The sequence below is a fragment of the Plectropomus leopardus genome, chromosome 6 (assembly GCF_026936395.1).
Source record: "Plectropomus leopardus strain MGB_pleo_1.0 chromosome 6, ASM2693639v1, whole genome shotgun sequence".
NCBI lineage: Eukaryota > Metazoa > Chordata > Actinopteri > Perciformes > Serranidae > Plectropomus > Plectropomus leopardus.
Window position 1 is genome coordinate 23,891,377 of NC_142181.1, and position 20,692 is coordinate 23,912,068.

General features: G+C 38.2%; 1 protein-coding gene across 3 annotated transcripts in view; it reads left to right on the top strand.

Annotated features, from left to right (window-relative positions):
- Positions 1-20,692, top strand: part of igsf9ba (immunoglobulin superfamily, member 9Ba) — an 86,501-nt gene that overhangs the window by 44,067 nt on the left and 21,742 nt on the right. For all 3 annotated transcript variants that reach the window (XM_088079043.1, XM_088079045.1, XM_088079044.1), the window contains exons 5-11: positions 5,301-5,418; positions 11,596-11,737; positions 14,885-15,030; positions 16,588-16,730; positions 17,725-17,865; positions 17,960-18,079; positions 18,185-18,335. In XM_088079043.1, the coding sequence (XP_087935169.1) occupies positions 5,301-5,418; positions 11,596-11,737; positions 14,885-15,030; positions 16,588-16,730; positions 17,725-17,865; positions 17,960-18,079; positions 18,185-18,335 (961 nt within the window). The remainder of the gene's footprint in view (positions 1-5,300; positions 5,419-11,595; positions 11,738-14,884; positions 15,031-16,587; positions 16,731-17,724; positions 17,866-17,959; positions 18,080-18,184; positions 18,336-20,692) is intronic.

Below are 20,692 nucleotides of genomic sequence, written 5' to 3' on the forward strand. Positions count from 1 at the left end.
ACGAGGGAGGTCAGGGTAAACAGAAAATTAAACCACAGCAGACATTACATGTTGTTGAAGATGTATAACAAGTGCAGTAGCGCCGAAGAGCATTTTTTATACGCTTGTAATTGTTTTTGGAACTTTCTGAAGGGTGTCTCCTTCCTTTTTCTGCATGCCTTCATGTTCTCATATGTCACTGATATTGCAGTCTGCTGCTATCAACTCTCTACAGCTGCCTGTGTGAGACAGGAAGTGACAGGAGCATGCAGGAGCGCCTGTTAACAGCCTCTTCTTCACTTCTCTTTCATTTTCCCCCTTTTTCTCTCCCTCCAATCGCCCCCTTTTAACACTATTCCCTCAGTAAATGATTAGACAACATTCTGATGCATTATTAATCCCCCTCTCCTGCATCAATATTACATTAGTCCTAATATGAAGGTTACACTAAAAATGAAAATCGCTAGTGAGAGCCAGTGCAGTACTTCACTAGCTTCGCTGTTATGTACGGAGAAAATATAAAAAGCACAGCATTTAGCAGATGCCGTCATGCATTTGGCTGCTCAGAGCAGAAACTTGGGAAAGCTCCTTCGTGTAGTGAGAGGAGAGTGTGTGTGTGTTTGTGTGTGTGTGAGGGTAAATTTGCTCACCCACATGATCAGATCCATGGAGACATCATGGAGAAAGGCAGGAATGTGACAGACAGGGTTAGAGAGGAGGAGGAGGAGGAGGAGGAGAAGGAGAAAGATTTCTTCTTCTCATCCTTTCTTTGCTTCACTTTATTACTTTATTTGCACGGCAGAAAAGAGCCATTAAACAAAGATACTGAACAAAACAGTTTTGCAGGAGAGGATAGAAACCATGGTGGGATTATAAGGGTCTTCCCTAAAGTGCACTCAAATGACAAGCAAGCAGAAAAACAACAGCACCCTCCTGCTGTTTCAGAAGCCAATATCAGTGTTTCTGGATGTGTCAGTGAAGTGTGACACGAAGAGAGACTCTGCCTTCATCTCATGCTTTACCTTATCTGCTGCTTCTGCTTTCCCTCTGTCCCCATTTCCCCCCTTCATCTCCTCCCCCTCCTTCTTTTCTTTAATCTTCTCCCCCTCACCTTGGATTGAGTTCAGCTCTGGCACAGAAAGTGTTGCAGTGGACTGATGACCGTTACATATCATCAGGTCCTGTTAAGTTTACTGTGGAAATATGCTACAATCACTGCTGCATGTGCTGTCTGTACTGGAGGTGTGTAATGATTAAATTTGACTTTTATAAATTCAAGCCGTTTGTATGTAAACAGATATTTTTGAAAATGATTCAGAAAATAATTCTCTCCCCACAGCCTTTGTTTTGTCCGCTTCCTTCAGCAGTCGACAGGATTCCCAGTCATTAAAAACCCGGAAAAGTCATGGAATTTCACAATCTTGTTTTCCAGGCCTGGAAAAGTCATGGAATTAGTAAAAATCATTTAAGTTTTGGAAGTCATGGAATTTTGTTGAGTGTACTGAAATGGTTACAATATTCTTCCATGGATAACCTTTTACACAATGTAACAAAAAGCATTTTTTCCGCAGCTGTCTGCGTAATGTAGCTCTAATGTGTGACTGTGTGTGACGTTTGAGTTTGAATTTGATATGTTTAAAAAAAACGCTGGGCAAGTAGGGCAATTTTTTTTTTAATTATAGGTCCTTGAAAAGTCTTTGAAAAGTTGTGAAAAGTTTTGTATGAAAATGTGTGGGAACCCTCATCACAGAGGTTGTGAAGTGTGCAGGCTAATGTTACCCTTTTCAAAGCACCAACTGGAGATCTCCTCACCGTTGATTCCTGATCAATTTAAGGATGAAAGAGCTCACTCAACCATACGTGTCATACCCTGGCCATGCAAAAGTTTTCCTTCCACTCTTCATCAACAGCAATCACACTCTCAAAAATTGTCCCAGCATCTGCTCCATTATTTCTGGCAGACTTTCAACTGCAGGAGCTGAGGTGGAGCAAAAATATCGGGTGCAGCAGGCAAATTTGCATTTCCCTAGGATAGCAAAAGCATGCCCTGCCGTTCACTTCCTCTGATTGGCTGGTATTGTGGCTTCGTTGCTTGGATTGAATTGATTTAGGCAAGATGAGTGAGACTGGTCAGGGTAAGAATGTCAAGGTAAGCCAGTCATAGTCAGAGTAAGGCAAAGTAGGGCTGGTCATGTCCTCGCTATCCTAGGAAACACAAATTTGCGTTTAGCAGATGTTTCTGCTCGTCCTTGAAGTGATGCAGCAATACTCAAGTTTAAGTATAAAGTAGTCAATAGGCCGCACAGTACTAACAAAACTAGCAAAGCAATAGTCTGCCATTGTTGTTGGTGTTGTTTTTTTAGCGTATGCTCGTTACACAAAGCAACAAGAGGCATGCGCAAATTAGGATGACATGATTGTTTTCCTAATGCTCAGTTTTACGTGTCCATACAGATAAATAATAACTAGAGTTTTGACAAATCTGCACCTTGGAAGGTTGTTTGTTGTTGTTGATTTTGCAAAATATCAGTTTAGAACATTTTTTTTATTCTTTGGGACAGGGCCTTTTTGAGAAATAATACCCCAGGATTAAAAAAAAGATTTCTGCACACAAGCGTAAAAGTCACCTGCTGGCTATGCAATATTTTGCCTAGAAACCATGGCAACAAGAAAGCAATGCAGTGATCAGTCAGGAAGTTTAGTCTTTTTGCAGGAAGATCATTATTGTACATTTTGGGATCCCTCAAGAATCACAGACATAAACAAAAGCAAAACACTTGGCAAAATATTGTTTGAGAAATTGCAAGTTTATTATTTAAACAATGTTTCCCAATGACAAAGCTACTTGTTAACTTGAGATCAACTCAATGTGTGGGCCTTCACTGTGAAGCAAACATTGGCTTTGTTTTTATCTCAACACACATTTAGGAGTCAAAAGTAATGAAACACATGATATCTCAGCAAGGAGCATCTATTTTTGAAGCCTAATATAAGCAGCAGCTCAGTAAAAGTTACTAGTATGTGAAAGAACAGAAAGCGTGCCGAATCAGCCACACAGTCATCATTGCAAGCATGTAGTTAAAATACAAACAGTTTTAATCAATCGTCTCTTTCAACTTTTTTTTTTTTTTTTAAATCAATACAAACTGCTGTCCAAGCAATAAATCAATGATTCACAACACACCAGTGTTTAGTTTACACACCGAGTTCTCAGCCAACACACGTGTTGTATGTTTCACCACAGTGATGCACAAAGTGTTATCCTCAGATGTTGACGATACAGTTTGCCAATAAACTGACAGAAGTTAAATGTTGCTCGTGTTGATCTGCTAGAAGCATCTCCCGGCTATAAAACATTGAAAGACAGATGAATAGGAATAATTCTGCAGGCGTAGCAGAATCCCCCTCAGCTGCATGAATGGACAGACTACAGCTGTGTGTGACTTGAATGGACAGAGCCTCTCGCAACCTGTTGCATAATTTATGAGGGTTTTTCTATTAGGTTTGGTTAATGTGTTTCTCCGCCACTTATTGGTTCTCATCAGCGGCTGCACACGGGGATGCGCAGCAACACAGGGTTGGATGTTTCCAAGGTTACAACATGCAAGAATCAGACCTGGAGAGTTAATTAAAGCATGATGCATTTATGACTTTTAAGTGCTTGATGAGTTTTCTTTGGAGTAAAAACTCGCAACAGACTTAACAACTTAGGAGTGGGACTGTTATATTTCAGAGGGAATATTGTACTCTCTGCCTCACTAGATTTAACAATCAAGATTTTAACTACAAAACATATGAAAAGTGTATAAAATTAAGTCATTTTCAAGCAAAAATGTGAGAATGCATTTATGTTTTTAAAATTACAGTAAATGTAATAATTTTGGTTGAATAAAAAAAATGTTTGTGTCAAGGTATAAAGTGGTTACGGTTAGGGCAAAGAGGTGATGGTTAGGGCCAGTACTAGTCAGTCCTGGATTTGATCTGAAATTAGAGTGGTACATTTAAAAGAAAAAACTCACAAATGTGCTGCCAGAAAGTCAGGTGATAAAAGAGCGACACAGTCCACGGAGGGCGGAAGATGTAGTGGATCAGTGATCTGTAATTTCTCACTGGAGTCCCGTGTGCGTCAAATTGGCTTATTATTCAAGGACTTAGTTGACTTATTATCATCAGCTTTTAGGAAGTATAAAGCTGCTGAATGCACACTGTTCATAAACTTCTTAGAATACCTGAATAAACCTGTTTGTGTTAACCTCTTATTTGGAAGCTGGTAGGTCACCCAGGAATACACACCTTGGTGTAATTAGGCACATTGCATGTTCACACCCGGGGTGCAAATAGCATTGTTGGTTACAGACACTTGGGAGCAAATAGCATCTGCCTCAATTAATAATGAAAATAATATTGTGGTACAACATTATAGAATATAATTAGTTGAACAGCAGCTTCACCTGAACCAATTACAACAGCAGGCCAACATTAATGCATCAGTAAGAATAATGATATACTGTCTGAGTCTTCAACGGGGGCCTCGGAGTTACGGCGGGGGTGCTTCCAAATGATTGTTTTATGCATTTTTTATTTATTTATTTAGATTTCAAAAGTACAAATATGTCTAAAAATACACATCAACAGGAATCTAGTGTATTTTCCCCTTTGCAAAAAGTTATCCCTGAAAAGTGGATTGTCTTTTGTCACCTGCCGGAAAAGCAAATATTTCAGCCCTCTGACCGAAAACCTCCAGCCCCCCAGCTTAATATACAACCTGACATACTGTATAATAGTATAACTCTCAAATTTTCTGCAATAAGTACTTAATTTTTATGTTAGTAAGAAACATTTTAATGCAGGGCTTTTAACTGTAATGAATTTTCTTTTTACAATATGATATTGCTGCTGCTACTCAATTTTATTAGAGATTAAGGTTAATTAATTTCTTGATCAAGCAATTATTCATTTAAATCCAACAAAGTATCAGAAAATAGGGAAAGAGAGAAATGACCATTGCAGTTCTCAACATTTCGCTTATTATGTCCAACTAACAGTAAAAAAAAAAAACTCAAAAGGATTCAATTTGCTATCATACGAGAGTAAGAAAGCTAGCAAATATTCACATTTGAAAAGCTGGGATCAGTAAAGTTTAAACTTTTTTTTGCCTAGAAAACAACTTAAATGATTATTTGATTACCAAAATTGACCTCTAATGTGAATACTTCCTCCACCACTGTCCTTGACAACCTGACAGTTGCTGTTCATCACATTATTAATTTAAGGTTTTGTGTCAGAGTTTAGAAGTTTATCTGTCTTACTTGTGACCACAGGTACATGACGGCAGCCTGACCATCCTTGGCATCACTAGAGATGACAGAGGAGCGTACACATGCCGAGCCTACAGTGACCAGGGCGAGGTACTCCACACGACCCGTCTGCTGGTTCAAGGTACTGTATCCATGACATAGAAAGGCCCCTATTGAAGAGTTTATTAATAAGGGTTAATGATTGTGATTTTGAAATAAAGAATATGTTGTTTGTTTTGCATTGCTAAAGTAGTTTTATTGTTTATACCTTACTGCAGCAGCATTTAAAAGCGAAGCCATGCAACTCTGTGGTGTACTGATGCATGTAACATACCTTCTGAGTCTGTATCAGTCAGTCAATAGCTCAGTCTGGGGCTTGTGTGTGTGCATGCTCTTGTGCACAGCTGTGTGTGTACAACAGGATCTGTCTGTGAGAGCGTCACTGTCTGTCTCCGGTCCATTAACTCGGCTCTCTGCTAGACACAGATCAGATAGATGGTTGTGATACCAGCCTCCACTGCTCTCTTCCAGCCTCCCCATACAGCAGGGAGTTAACGTTGTGTATTTAACAAGCAACTGAGCATCTTGCTTTTATAGTCGAGTTAGCGTCAGGTCTGTTTTAATGCTCCACTTCTGCAGGTGCAAACAGAGCGGAGGAATTACCCTCCTCTTTGTTCCCAGTATAGTAAATGCATGTGCACACTCACTGCAAACACACATTAAAAAATCATTGTGTTGTCACCCAGTGGATAGTGTAACCAGTGGTGCGCGTGATGCAACTGCATTAAGTCTGCAGGCCTCCACTGGAGCCGCTAATACTACGATACACCCGTTCTTTCACCCACAACACACTGCAGCAGTGGTGGCTCGATCGTTGACTTCTTGCTTTACCATGTGGGAGGCTTCCATCGTATAAAACAAGACAATACAAGCTGTACATTCACCCTCTACTTTTAAAAACACCTCACAATGCAAAAGCAGACCATACAAGAGCCCTGCAATTTAAACTAATGTTTGACCAAACCTAGTCCAAAAAATGACATGATGCACTGTAAACTGTTTGCATTTGATTATCTGATTTGTCTTACAAAGCAAAATGAATCTTTGATTGACTGGATAATTTTCAGCTTTAAATTGCCTTTTTTTTCTTGTTCAAGATATTGTTGAAGATTTTTCCCACATGGACAGACATTTTGATTTGTGATAATAATGTTTTATTAAATATTTAACAGAAATCAATTGTGCCATCTTTGGAAATTTGGTGAAAGTCTTTAAAATCATCAAAGCTGGTTGCGTAAGGATAGTTTGTCACATTGAAAAATAGTTTGAAAATATTAGACTGAAATGAATCTAGCTTTGGACAATCCCAAAATAAATGTAGCATGGGTCCTCCTATAGTTTGGAATGTATTGCAGATTTGCATGAGCCCATAAAAGTATCTTTTAATCTAGAGCTATTTTTGTAAGATGCTCCATTTGTTTTGCCCACCCTTATTTATATAGTTCTCTCCTGTCATGTGCCATGCAATAACCCTGTTTACCAGAAGAGTTTCAGTAGGGTGTTTTATTGTGTGCATGCACACAAACAGTATTACATCTCACCTCATAGAACCTTTTTTAGTGTATGAAATCATTACAGGGGAAGTTCAGGTCTACTGAGGTGGGATTGAGATGAGGTACTTATCCAAAGTCGGTGTATTAAATACAGTGGATGTTTGTAGGCACGCCCCTAGTCTGGAGAAGCAGGCAGGAGCCCGACATGGAAGAAAAGCGAGGAACTACTTTGGAGGAGTCAGCAACATAATGCATTGTAGCCACCTTAACAAGTCTCCCCTAAAAAAAATCAAAATCACAAAAATCAGTTTAAGTGTGCTCTGTATTTAGAATTAATTTCACTACTTTACCTCTCCATTAGACAGTGATGTCCAATGAGGAACTGAAGCCATTATATTGCTCTCTTTAAAGCCGACTCTACTTAGAAAGATGGGGATTTAAAGGGATATTTTGTCTATTTTCAACCAGCTTTATATCACAACAATTTGGGAAGTATGTGTAGTGAACTGTTGTAAACCTCCTTCCATCTAGCCAGTGCCCAGATATTCCTCTTTCCCTCTTACATCATTTGGAGGAGTTTCGCTGGCTCTCAGGCTGTTGCTTGAACTGTACTTCTGCATTTTTGCATTGCCCGCCAACCGCCGCCAACCCCGCTGCCACAACCATGTACTCAAAGAGTATACAGCAGATCAAGAGACAGATCCTCTCTGAAACTTGGATCGAAACACCATCAAATGGTAAAACTAGGCAGTGCTGATCAAATGTAAATCAAGATTATGTCACTGCACTGACTATTTCTTGCCTAAATTGTTTTCAGAAGGTATTTTGATGCCACATTTCGCTGTAGTAGCGAGAGTTTGTGAACACGAAGTGGGTGCCACGGATCACCGAAAAAACAATCGGTAAAACAAAGCAGTGCTGACCAAATATTAAGATTCTGTGACTGTGTTGCATATTTCTTGCCTCAGATATTGTGAGAAACATGTTTTAACATGTACTGTAATACGAGATCCAGCCGGCCGCCATTGTTTCACATGAATATTCCACATCACGTTAGGCGCATAGCATTCTGGTAGGTTTTTTACCTCTTGAGCAAAAGCCTCCTTTTTTTCTGTTTTCTCTGTTTTCTCTGGTCACGTAACACCATTTTCAAAACTATTAGTGTCTTTCTGCTGCAAAGACTGCATAGTTTTTTGTGAGGGTCTTCTGTATATCAGTGAAATACCTCTTTAACATAGATGAACACAGGAGCTGCTGGTCTACCATTGCCTCTATCAGTTTGTTTTTTTGTTTGTGTTATTGTGTGAATTAGGCGTTTAGAGGGGTTAAATCAGATTTAACAAAATTTCACACAATAACAAACTATCTAAATGATGGAAGCAGCTGTAGACCAGCAGCTCCTGTGTTCAGCAAGCTAAAATTGCCAGTTATGTCAATCAAGTCTGGATAGATCAGCAACTGAAGCCATTATTGGTATCCCTGTCAGAAGTGGTATCTACTGTTTGTAATACACTGACTATGGACAAGTGCCTCATATAACCCAACTTCAAAAATCAAAACTGGCCCTTTAAGAAGCACTATAAACTAATGTCAAGTGCAATAAAAATGAAGAAAAATGTTTTCACCTTGGTTGAGTTTGGTTTAGATTTGGCATGAAAAGCACTATGGAATAAATGCAGGGTAAGATTAAGACCCCGAGCAATAACAAGCAGATATCTGAGGACTCATGATTTTCACTCCCGTGATCTGTTTTTAATTGTTCTGTGAGACACCCGCACAGTGCCGTCAGCGGTCCCACCTGATGCATTAAAGCCATGTGCGCTGAGAGGAAAATAACCAGGAGGCTTGTATCTGGGCCCACTCATAAAAGACAGCTTACCTTTCATGGCTTCTACTGTTTTATTGAGAGTTAGGACTAAACCTGGAGCACCTCGGGGGATGAAAAGGTTACAACGTGACGCACGCATAAGCTCCGACACTGACTACTGTTAAGGTTACAGCAGCTGCCTGCTCACTGTATTTTACATCAAACTATGGTGATTTATTGTAAATAATACACAGCGTGTGCACTTTCTCACCTTGTTCCTGACAAAAATGTCCACAAATCCAAAGTGAAAGCAGAGCTGGTCTGCAAAAAGTCCAATAGTATTTTTAAGAATCTCATAATACTTTTTATTCATTTAATGTTCTTCTCTAACATTTGTTAGAGCACAGTTTAAGCTGGGATAGCTTGTTGGAACATGTGTTGTAATCAGTTCAACATTTAGCCATCTCTTGCACTTGGTTAAAGTATGTTGTGTCCAAAAACATCCACAGGGATGATGCACCGACATATTTTTTTAACTGAAAAATTGAATTTTTCAGTTAGTAATTGTCAATAGTTTAAAATCTAATGTTATTCCATAGTATATATTTGCTGAAATGATTATTCAGTTTCATTTATCTGACATGTTTTGAATGATAGTGCAGTCACTGATCCACTTCTACTATTTGGTAAGCATGTTTTTTTGGGGGGGTAGGACCCAAATTTAGGTACAACAACAGTTGCAGACACTGATCGCCACTGATTGCGAACAGAAAGTTCTCAGTTAGTCCCTTGAAAACTGAGCAAATTGCCTTGATTTCTTTCAAAAATGTGGGATGAAGTCAATGAGCAAATAAAGAACAAATAAGCCAAAAATAACAAGAAATTAGTCAAAAGTACAAGAAAATTACTGGAAATTTTTATGAAAAATAAAATTTAATTAATAAAAGGTTTAAAGAAAATGACATGTAAAAAGTGCTTAAAAATATATATTTTTTAACATTATTTAAAATATGTAATTATGATCGTTATAAGTATAGTTTGTCCCTAACTTTTTCTTTTTTTCCCCTACACATTTATCCTTTGCTTTTTAAAAAGAAATCTAACCCTACTAATTTCTTGCAGTTTGTGAAACATTTATTACCAAAGTGCCCATTGCCTTTTTTCCATGTTTTCGACAAAGTGTTGTTCTTTTGCATAAAAACAAAGATAAGCAGGTCTGATAAATTACAAATAATGAACCACATTTTACGGTATACAAGTTTTGTTATTTTTACATGAAATCACTCTTAATGGCAGTTCCGTGCACGAGAATAAAAATAAAAGTGAGGAACGTGAATAAACAACTAAAGCCAAGAAGGCCTGACACTGACAAATGTGATGTGAACGCGAATGATGATGAGGAATACAGGCTCCCGCTGCCTGCTGGTATGGAGAGTTTCCTCTCATGTTGGCGCAGAGCATATGTGCTAGTTGGCTGTTGGCTGTAGTTTTTGTGGTGTTCTCAGGGGCAACTTTTTGGCAGAGACACAGGCAACATGAGGTGACACAACACTCAACTTTTTGTCACCACTTGTTCCTTGATAGAGGTTTGGTGTGGGCCTTAAAATGTTTCCTTTTTGGATTTTAAACATTTTAAAAAAAAAAAAAAACAGACATGTATAAAAAGCCTTATTTCACTGCAAAATATAAATTGGTAGTTCAGCTGTTTGGTAGAGGCTCTTAATCAAAAAGAAACTGTGTGGTCAGTTAAATAATACATTAGTTTGTTTTTTACTGCCCAAAGAAAGTAAAATACTTAATACATGTGGGACTTTCAAGACTGTTAGAATATTTTTACAATAACAATTGATCCAATCACTTTGTGTAATGTGAAGAAAAACCTACAACTTACTGCTTTGAGTCACTCTTACCACTCGCATCAATGTTGTTTTGGGTGCAGCAGGAATATGACTTGGTGTTGGAAGCACTACAAGCAGACTGTAGACCACCTGCCAAGCACTGAACAGCAGACTCACACAGTTAGCAACTAGCAGGTTAAGATAGTGATATATTCAGGAGTTAAAGAGCCAAATATTTCCCTTTGGAGTTAGTGGAGACCAAAAACAGAGCTAAAAGGAGAGTCAGTATATGAGTTACATTTATCAGGTGGCCAGAAACACGACTCTGAATGAGTTCTAATGTTACTGCTGGATGTGTAAATAAGAAACTGTTTGCTGGCAAGTTTGTTATTATTTCTCAAGATATCCGGTTAAAACTGTGGACTATCAGTGTTCCTACGGTCATGGAAAACCTGGAAAGGTCAGGGAATTTCACAATCACAATTTCCAGGCCTGGAAAAGTTATGGAAATTAGTAAAAGTCAGTGAGAGCTTTGAAAAAAAGTCATTAAATTTTTGGCCCTTTGAAACCTGAGCAAATTGGCTTGATTTCTTTCATAATGGGAAGAAGACAATGAGCAGCTTTTTAGAAGAAATGACCCCAAAAATAGTGAGAAATAAATAAAAATAATTTTTTTTAATACCTGAAAAGTATCCAAAAAAAGGAAAGCGAATGCATAAATGCACCTCAAATGTATACATTTATAAAAATGATTATTATTCACAAAAAAATTCCCTTGCTTTTTGAAAATGATTTTCCATATCTACTTATTTCTTGCAATTTGCAGGACATTACTTGTCTTGTTTTCAAAAGAAATCAAACCAATTTGCTCAGCACTCAAAACACCTCCGAAAAGTATCTGAACGATGTCAAAAATCAAAATATATGACAACGTAATGTTATGTGTGACAATGTTTTGTTTTCCATCACATACTTTTGCAAATTTTTTCCCTGCATTCCCACTTTTTCTTGTTTTATTATGGTCCTTGAAAAGTCATGCAAAAGTTTTGAAATTTTCTCCATGAAAATGTGCGGGAACCCTGGACTATATAAAATGAACAACTTGTTTCTGCTTCTCTTAGGGCCTCCATACATCGTGTCTCCACCAGAAAACGTCACTGTAAACATATCCCAGAATGCACTCTTCACCTGCCAAGCAGAGGCGTATCCTGGCAACCTGACCTACACCTGGTTCTGGGAAGAGGACAACGTCTACTTCAAGAAGTAAAGTTATGATCAAGTTTACTTCTGTACTGTAGCTGCTGGGAAACGTCTTAGTTAAGCCCTTGGGTGATGTTGAGACTTTAAGGCATTTAAATTACCACCACACATGCTGCATTTATCCCAGAGCTTCTGTGATGTGAGTGACATTGTGTATCTCTGAGCCCTTTACTGTGCTGTACTGTGAGTGTGTGTGTGTGTCTATGTGTGCGTGTGCTGGTGTCCTGTCCTGCTGCGACCCCAGAGCCAGTAAGAGTGCGCCTGGTGGGGGTCTGTCTGGACAGTGCCAGGCAAGTTAGTGCTCTCTGATGACAACACCACATGACTCAGGCCTTGTGTCATCATATGCCTTTCATGCAGTGATGCTCTGATGCGTAGCCAGGACCTCGGCGGACTCCCCAGAGCAGGTCTTTAGAGTCTGAGAGGGTTTTACAGCGAACAAGTGACAGACAGAACAAGTGGGAAGGAAGAACAAGTGAACAGGCGTTTGACTGGCAGTGAAAACAAGTGTCTGAAGAACTTCCACAGAGGAAGTGCACTGAAGTGTCCGATCCAATCCGATGCCAGCTTCCATGGCATCAGTCTTAATTAACTTTTCTTTATTTATATTTTTTTCAGGATGGGTAGGATGAGAAGGATCATAAGGTAGACATAGTTTAAGAAGTGGTAACATATATGGATTAAATTACTTACATTTCTTATTATTATATATAGTTATTTGGTATTTTTACAAATTAAACCCTTTGAAACCTAAAACAGTATCACTTTTCTTGTGCTGCATTCAGCTACTTTCGCAAGTAATTAAGCCTTCGAATCCAGAACGAATTGGCTTTCTTTCTTTTGAAAACATGAAAAAAAACGAAATGAGCAACTTGCAAAGAAGCATTGCACAAATTGCAAGAAACTAGTAGATAAAGACAGTTTTTGAATATTGTTATAAGCACATTTGTTTCTTGTTTGTATTTATTTATTTAATTTCAATTACATTTTTTCAGGAATATTACCTGTACTTTTTACAAGGTGTTTTTTTTTTTTTTTGCAAATTTTTCGGTAATTTCTTTATAGGTTGCTCATTACCTTCTTCCTGTGTTTTTTTTAAAAAGAAATCAAGCATCTGTGCAGGTTATAGTTTTTCCCTAGCTTTTTCTTCCTAGACCTTTTACCCCAGTTAAAAAAAACTAAAATAAAATTCTAAATCTTCTAATTTTGTGCAATTTGTGAAATGTTCTTGCTCATGTCTTTTTTTTCCTATGTTTTTGAAAGAAATTGCACCAGTTTGCCCAGATGTCAAAGGTTTAGATACTTTTAAGATAGGTTAAAAAGATAGTTAAAAAGCCTGACTTTTCAAGATACTTTGTTTTTCACTAAAAAGGGACGATCACTAAAAAAAGTGCGTGTCCTATCTGTGATGCGATTAATAAATAGATATTGTTTCTCAAAAAAATGTAAGAGTAAGTGATTTCAGTATGTTTTAGTGACATTTCAAAAGTTTTAAGCATATTTTGATGATTATTGAGATAATGTCGTAAATTGCAATTATTTTGGTCAGAATATTTCCATTTTTATTATATATATTTAATGTATCCCCATATAACAGTTTATATTGTATCCTACAAGTTAGCTTCCCACAGATGACATTACACTCTTAACATAAAGTTACGTACTTAATGTAAAGTTACCTCAGGCAGATTTAGGCATGTGAGGTTACTGTGGTTAGCATCAGTAAAAGAAACATGGTGAAAATGTACCTTAAAATGGTTCAGAGTTCTCTCAAAGCCTGTACAGTTCCAGACACCCCAACCAGCCGCCTTACCGGACTGCTTGCTTCTTAACTTTCGTCAGTGCATTGGTCACATGATTTCTGCATTCCCGAATATGTGGGTTCCCAAAAATGTAGGTTATATATGAATTACTGGCTTATGATTATGTAGGATATGTTGAAATTTTGGTGCATTGCCTTTCTTAGAAAAAAATGTATGAGCAGTGCATGAGGACAGCCTTATATATTTTATAGCATTATGTATAATGTGTGCATGTACTGCATATATATTATGTATAACACTGTGTTTCAATATATGATTATGTATAATTATTTTTTAAATTCACATACATATATTATGTATAGTTCATATGTCATGGCTGCCACAGTTGGACTACATGATTCAATTTGCACCAATATTTACACAATATACTCATATAGTCTAAAGTACAGTAATGTATGTGGCTTTATTTAAGTAATCTCTCTAGTTTCTTTTTCCATTACAAATCATCATAAAATAAAAAGAAACACTAAAGATGGGAGAAAGCACATCATATCATCTTACTTTGCAGCAAGGCAAAAAGCAAAAATAGCAACAACTGCACCTCTAACAAAAACAACAGTAAAAAACAGACAAAAAATAACAGGGCATTTGAATTAGGAAAGGAAATAAGTAAATAAATAATAGATAAATAGGAGGGTTACTCTTAAAGATTGTAAACTTGGTATCTTAAGGAAAAAAAAGTTTTGTTTTTTTTCAAATGGAGACAGCAGTGCTCCACACATTGAAGACTGAACTGATGATGACACCAAATGAAGATGCTTTACTTTGATGAAACATGCATTTAGACTCATGCACATCTATCCACCTTGCTATAGTAAAATAGCAAGTTTATAACCAGTCAAAGGGATTTTATTTAATGGCCTGTAATGGATCTGTAAACCTCAATTTACTTACCAATAATAAATCCATTGTAAAAGGGGGTAGAATAGAAAAATAGTGCCATGTTATTTGAGGACATGTTCAGTTTGAGCTTCAATTCTGTTGAGTGATACAAACAAAACAGCTCCATTAAAAAAAAAAAAAAAGAACCGAGTATGTGCTCCATCATTACTGTATTTAATTTTAAATGGTGTCAAGGGGAAAAACGTGAAGGCTGTACCATTTGGCGATTATGGCAATTAGCAGATTTATTTGAATCTCTTGCTCTGTACTGTGTGTTCTCCCTCTCAGAGCTGGCTGCTGTTTGACTCTCTGCTGCTCTCTTATGGCACCTCCATGTAATTCAGCAAAAGAAAATAGATGTGTGCCCTGTCCGTTTGGTGTGTCTCAGTAACATGGTGTGTGACAAGACGTGTGTGTGTGTTTGTGTGTGTGTGTCCTCTTGCAGTGATCTAAAGCTCCGAGTGCGCATTCTCATCGACGGCACTCTTATCATCTTCCGGGTCAAGCCAGAGGATGCCGGGAAATACACCTGCAGTCCGAGCAACAGCCTCGGTATCTCGCCCTCGGCATCAGCCTACCTGACTGTTCAGTGTGAGTGTTACCGTGGCAACAAAGTGGATGGGGGAGGGGTGGGGAGATGGCACAGTGAGCCGTGCGTGGAGGAGAAGGGAACAGCAGCAGTATGGAGGCTGCTGTAGTATTTGGCAGTGCTGCTCTACCACTGTTAAGCAAAGTAACCTTCTTGAATTTCAAGGTCAGACATGACAGAGTCACAGAGTTTGTTTTCACTAGGAGTCTTTGACCATTTTCATATTCTAACTGGATTTTGATGATACAATTATTATCCATACCAACTCCAGCCTCAATCCTGTGTGCACAAAGGTGGAGACGGGGCTCGTCCTCAGACTCCATTTTTCCTCCTCTCTTTTGAGTCAGGCTCCCATAGAAATGAAACGGTGACCTTCCTGTTCATCAGCTCTGACCGATGAGAGGAGACGTCACTCCTGGCCATTTGACGTTTCATCCTCTAGCCGTTGTGTGTTGAGCTAATTTGCTCCCAAGTTGCCGCTGGTCATTGATTACTGTGCTACAGTATGAGAGATAGCCCGGGGGGATTCACAGCCACTGCAGGCACTGATTTCATCACTGGCCTCAAATAAAGCAGACCATAATTAAACCAGTGTCCTGGATGCTTCATGCAAAATACACTCTGGGCTTGTATTTATCAAGCATCTCAGAATAACTCCCAGGAATAGAGGATAAAGTTAATATAGGACTTAAAATACTCGGGCAAGGACTTGGGAGTAATTTATTAATACATTCTTTCAGCAAGGAGAACAACTACTGCGCGGAGACAGTGTGACGTCCCAGTTGTAGAGATGTTTGAAAAGTTTAAAATACAAAATGCAGAACATAGCGCCACTTTCATAGGCAATTAAATTAAGTAACTTTCAAGATTATACATGCAAAAATATGATAACGTTGATAACAACTCCAATTAATACTTACACATATGCCATTAGGGCTGTAAGTAAACAGTGAGAAGCCTCTGATCTGGCTAAATGAATAAATGTACTCCATATGTACATTAATTCTTTGAAACCTGGATCAACATCGCTATTCTTGTGCTGCACTCAGATGTATTCTGTGTTATTTTACAGAATTATTATGCTTTTTAAGCACTTTTTTTTGTTGTAAATTTAACTAAATTCTCACAATTTTTTTGGGTGAAAGAAATCAAGCCTATTCGTTTGACATTAGGCAGTGACTTCTTGCTATTATTCCACCCCACCGTCCTGCACCATATCCAAACACAGCATGAAACAGAACCACATTAGAGGACTGCAATGGGGCAGGCGGTTTTAACTTTACTGTGTTTGAGATTGTGCGTTCAATAAACAAACTGCGGGTTCTGAGATTCATAGAAATAAAACAAGTCTGTCTCTCTACCGAAAACATGACACGGAATGTGATAAATAATTGGGTTTGTGCAGGTTGGGGTTGCAATAAATAACCATGTAATTACATTAAAGCCCCACCAAACGTAATTGACTGTTGTGAGCTGTACTTTTGTAACCATAATATTATCTCAAGCAAAATAAATAATGTATTGAGCATCCGTAACACTGATCTTCCATATTCGTCCAGACCCTGCCCGAGTGATCAACATGCCCCCGGTTATCTATGTCCCACGGAAACTGCCAGGCATCATTCGCTGCCCGGTGGACGCCAACCCACCTGTGACATCAGTGAAGTGGGAGAAAGACGGCTATCCTCTCAGAGTCGAGAAGGTTAGTCTGCTCATTTAGTCTTCTCTTTGTGTTACAGTACATGTATTGTTACATTTTCATTAAACCTTTGAAATGTATTGATAACACTTAACTTGAAGTTATCTGACGTAGCATTTACAGCCGTTTACTGTGTTTGTGTTATATTAAATCAGCTGCGTTTCACTATATTGCCATTCATTATCTGTTTAAACATCAGCATCTAATTATTGGTGCCCACTGAATGAATTATAGTTGTTGACAAAGACATTAACCCTTTGAAACCAGGAGCGATAACACTTTCCTTGTGTTGCTTTTAGATGCTTTTCACAAGTAGTTAAACCTTTGAACCCTTAAAAACTGGTGGAATTTCTTTCAAAACAGGGAAAAAAGCCAAAGAGCAACTTGGTAAGAAATGTTCCATATATTGCAAAGAATGAATAGATAAATAATAGAAATTATTTTTAAAAAAGCTAGATAAAAAAGTTGAGGGGAAAAAAACAAGAGAAAAACTACATGTATAATTACCATAACTGTATATTTAAAATTATGTTCCAGAATTATTGAACATATTTAAGCAGCAGATTGTTTTCTTTTCTTTCTTTTTTTTTCAGGTTTTCTTGTATTTGTACTGATTATTTGCTAGTTTTCGGGTCATTTCTTTTGTTGCTTATTGCCACTCTTAAAAGAAATGAAACCAATTTGCTGAGGTGTCAAAGGGTATAAAAGACTTACATTTGATTAAAATTGCATTACAGTACAATTATTTTGTTATCATTTCTGCATTATTCGGCCCGTGTAAAGAGTTCAGTCACCTAAACTGTTTCTAAGTGTCGCCTTAATAAAGTATCTCTGTGCTCAAAGCTCTCTGTCTGTTGCTTTAATATATAGTCTAATGTCACTGAAGTCACACAGTTTTTTGCACTGCTGTTAAAGGAGAACTTGCATCGCAGAAGCATTCACTTACAGAAAAAAACAACACAATTCAAGCATTTCAGATGCCCCTCTTGTGTTGTAGTACCCCGGTTGGAGCTTGATGCCAGATGGAAGTATCCGGGTGGCGGAGGCTACAGAAGACTCCCTGGGCACCTACACCTGCGTGCCTTACAACGCCCTGGGTACCATGGGCATGTCCCCCCCTGCGACTTTGGTGCTAAAGGTACATCACTGCTTGTGTTTGGTTCTGTTCTCTGCATGTTTTAGCTGCCACAGAGGTCTGCATGATGGGTCTGGTGTTTGTGTGTTTTCTCCAGGATCCCCCTTACTTTAATGTGAGGCCTGGGGGGGAGTACCGTCAGGAGGCTGGGAGAGAGCTAGTTATCCCCTGTGCTGCTTCTGGAGACCCTGATATACCAACCATCACCTGGAGAAAGGTGGGGTAAACAAACACATCATCACAAATCTCCTAATAAATCATATTTATGTGCTGAAATGCTTTTTTCCACCTCTTAACCATATTGCTGTAATTTACATTGAAGGTGGGGAAGCCAAGCAAGAGTAAGCACAACATCCTACCCAGTGGCAGCTTACAGTTTCTGTCCCTCAGCAAGGAGGACCACGGAGAATGGGAGTGTGTTGCCACCAATGTGGTCACAAGCATCACTGCCAGCACGCGTATCCTAGTCATCGGTACAAAAAAAATCTGCACGGTTCTCTCAGCTCACCACAGTTTGCTCAATTTCCTCGACCAACTGACCTTTCACAGTTATTTTGAGTTCATTGTGATCCCACTTTGCTGTGTGTGGTTTGGGCAATTTGCATGATAAGACCCTCAAACACCTTGCCTCTGCCCAATTTCCCCTCAGGCATCATTAAAATTTCATCAGATCTTATCTATAATAGCTTTATACAGTTAAATTAAAAGCCTGAATCTGTAACTATAGCCTGGTATTCACCCTTCTGCTAAAACACTGTCACTACAGGCTTTGTCTGTTCAGTCAATGGACCAAGGACATCTTTTCACTCCAAAATAAATTGAGTCGACAAAGGCAAGCAGGGTTATGAAGTTTAAACAAATCTGTGTAAAAGTTGTGCTGCAACAAGCACTCAAATGACACATTAAAGAAAACCTCCTTAAATGCTTATAATTCTAATTGTAGGGTTCAGATATGAATGTCTGGTTGTGTTGCCTTTAACTCTAAAACACTTGGATCAACATCAGTTTTCTTGTGCTGCAATCAGACACCTTCTATGAGCATTTAAACCCCTGAAACCTTAGGAAAGTGGTTTGATTTTGATTTAAAAACATGGGAAAAATACGATTACAAACTTGTTAAGTACTGTACTATTAAATTAGTAAGAAATAACCTGAAAACTTGCTGGGGGGTGGGGGATTTTATTAGATTTAAGACTTTGATTTTTAGATTTTGATAAATTCTCTCTCTCTACATATATGTACATATATATATATATATATATATATAGCATTTTAGAACATTGTTTTAGAACAAGAAAGTTTACACAATTTTTTGAACTACCTTTGTTTTTCGAAAAAAGACAGTTTGCTCAGGTATCAGATTATGTCTTTACAACAGTAATAGCAGCCATTTTAAGTAGATAATGCACAAAGTTGTTAAAGAGCTTGATTATTATGGTGGAAAATATACATGTGCATAGAAATGAGAGGCACACAATTCTTCATTTTTTTGGGATGGCTGGTGCTTGTAGGCTTTCATTTTATAAATCGTAACCACAGTGCTCTGCCCTGCCGAAACATTTATCGAATTTGCGTTTTTCTGTTGTAGCAGGGGCCTTTTAAAGTTATACTTTTACAAAGGTCTCTCTGTGGGGAATCAAATATTCGTCCCCTGTAGGCTAGAAAGATGGAATTATGTGAAATTTATGTTTCAGAAAGATGATTGAAAAATAAGGGCTCAATATAATTAAATGTTTGCACAAGGAAGAGCATTGTGACCAGGGATGGGCATTTGAGTAACTTCAAGAATTTGTTATTTTAGAGTGTATGAAAACTGGCATTCAATTATTACAGTGTATATACTGTATGTATATATATATATATATATATATATATATATATATATATATATATGTATAGCTATAAGAACAGGGATGTAAATAAGCCAGCAACAGATAACAAGTGCAATCTGAAATGTATTTTTTAAACAAACAGGCTTCAATTATCCTATTCAATTTTAAAAATAAAAATAAGAAAATTAAATTTAATATGAGAAAAATCAGAAAATCTGTGCAAAGGTAAGAAGAAAAAAAAACAAAGATTAGCCTACCGACCCCTCTAAAGCTCACTAATTAACACCCTGCATTGCACAGAATTTATGCTACTTTTTGCTAACCTTTCACTAAGCTAAGCTGACTGTCGTCTGGCTGTAGTTTCACATTGAGCCTGATTTGTTTCATCTAACATCAACAATGAAGTAAATGTTGGTTCCTCAGAATATACAACTATTGGTTTAAGTCCGTGTTCATGTGTCGTCTGCTGGTCTCTGACATGTGAGCGTGTCCCTCAGTCAGCCCCAGTAGCCCATTGCCCCAGTGCCTATGCAGTGGTTATGCTGTGGCACAGCTGGCAGCGCTCAGCCAGCCTCTGTGTGACCAGCTCTCAGCTGACAGGTGTCAGATCACGCTCAGGTCTCTCTTTTATCCCAGTAAGAAGTTACTGGCTTCGGCCCACACTGCACAGCTGGTACGTGGGTGGGATGAGCAGAGCTGCAGACGGCACTGCTGCTCTTGAACTTGACCTTACACTGGTCACCGCCTCAGCGGACGTCACATTATTACACCAAGAGCGGGCGGATGCATGATGCAGCACAGCATTTTGGGCGTGAAAACAGCAATAAAATGTTCCTGGTTTGACTTATGGTGCGTTATATGACTTTAGCAGAAGGATTGACTTTAAATTACGAGTTATTTGAAATAAAAATAAATACACTATTAATGTTAAAAGGATATCTATAGCTTCATTACCACATGTGATATGAGCCGATCATTTAAGCAACTAAATATCTGAT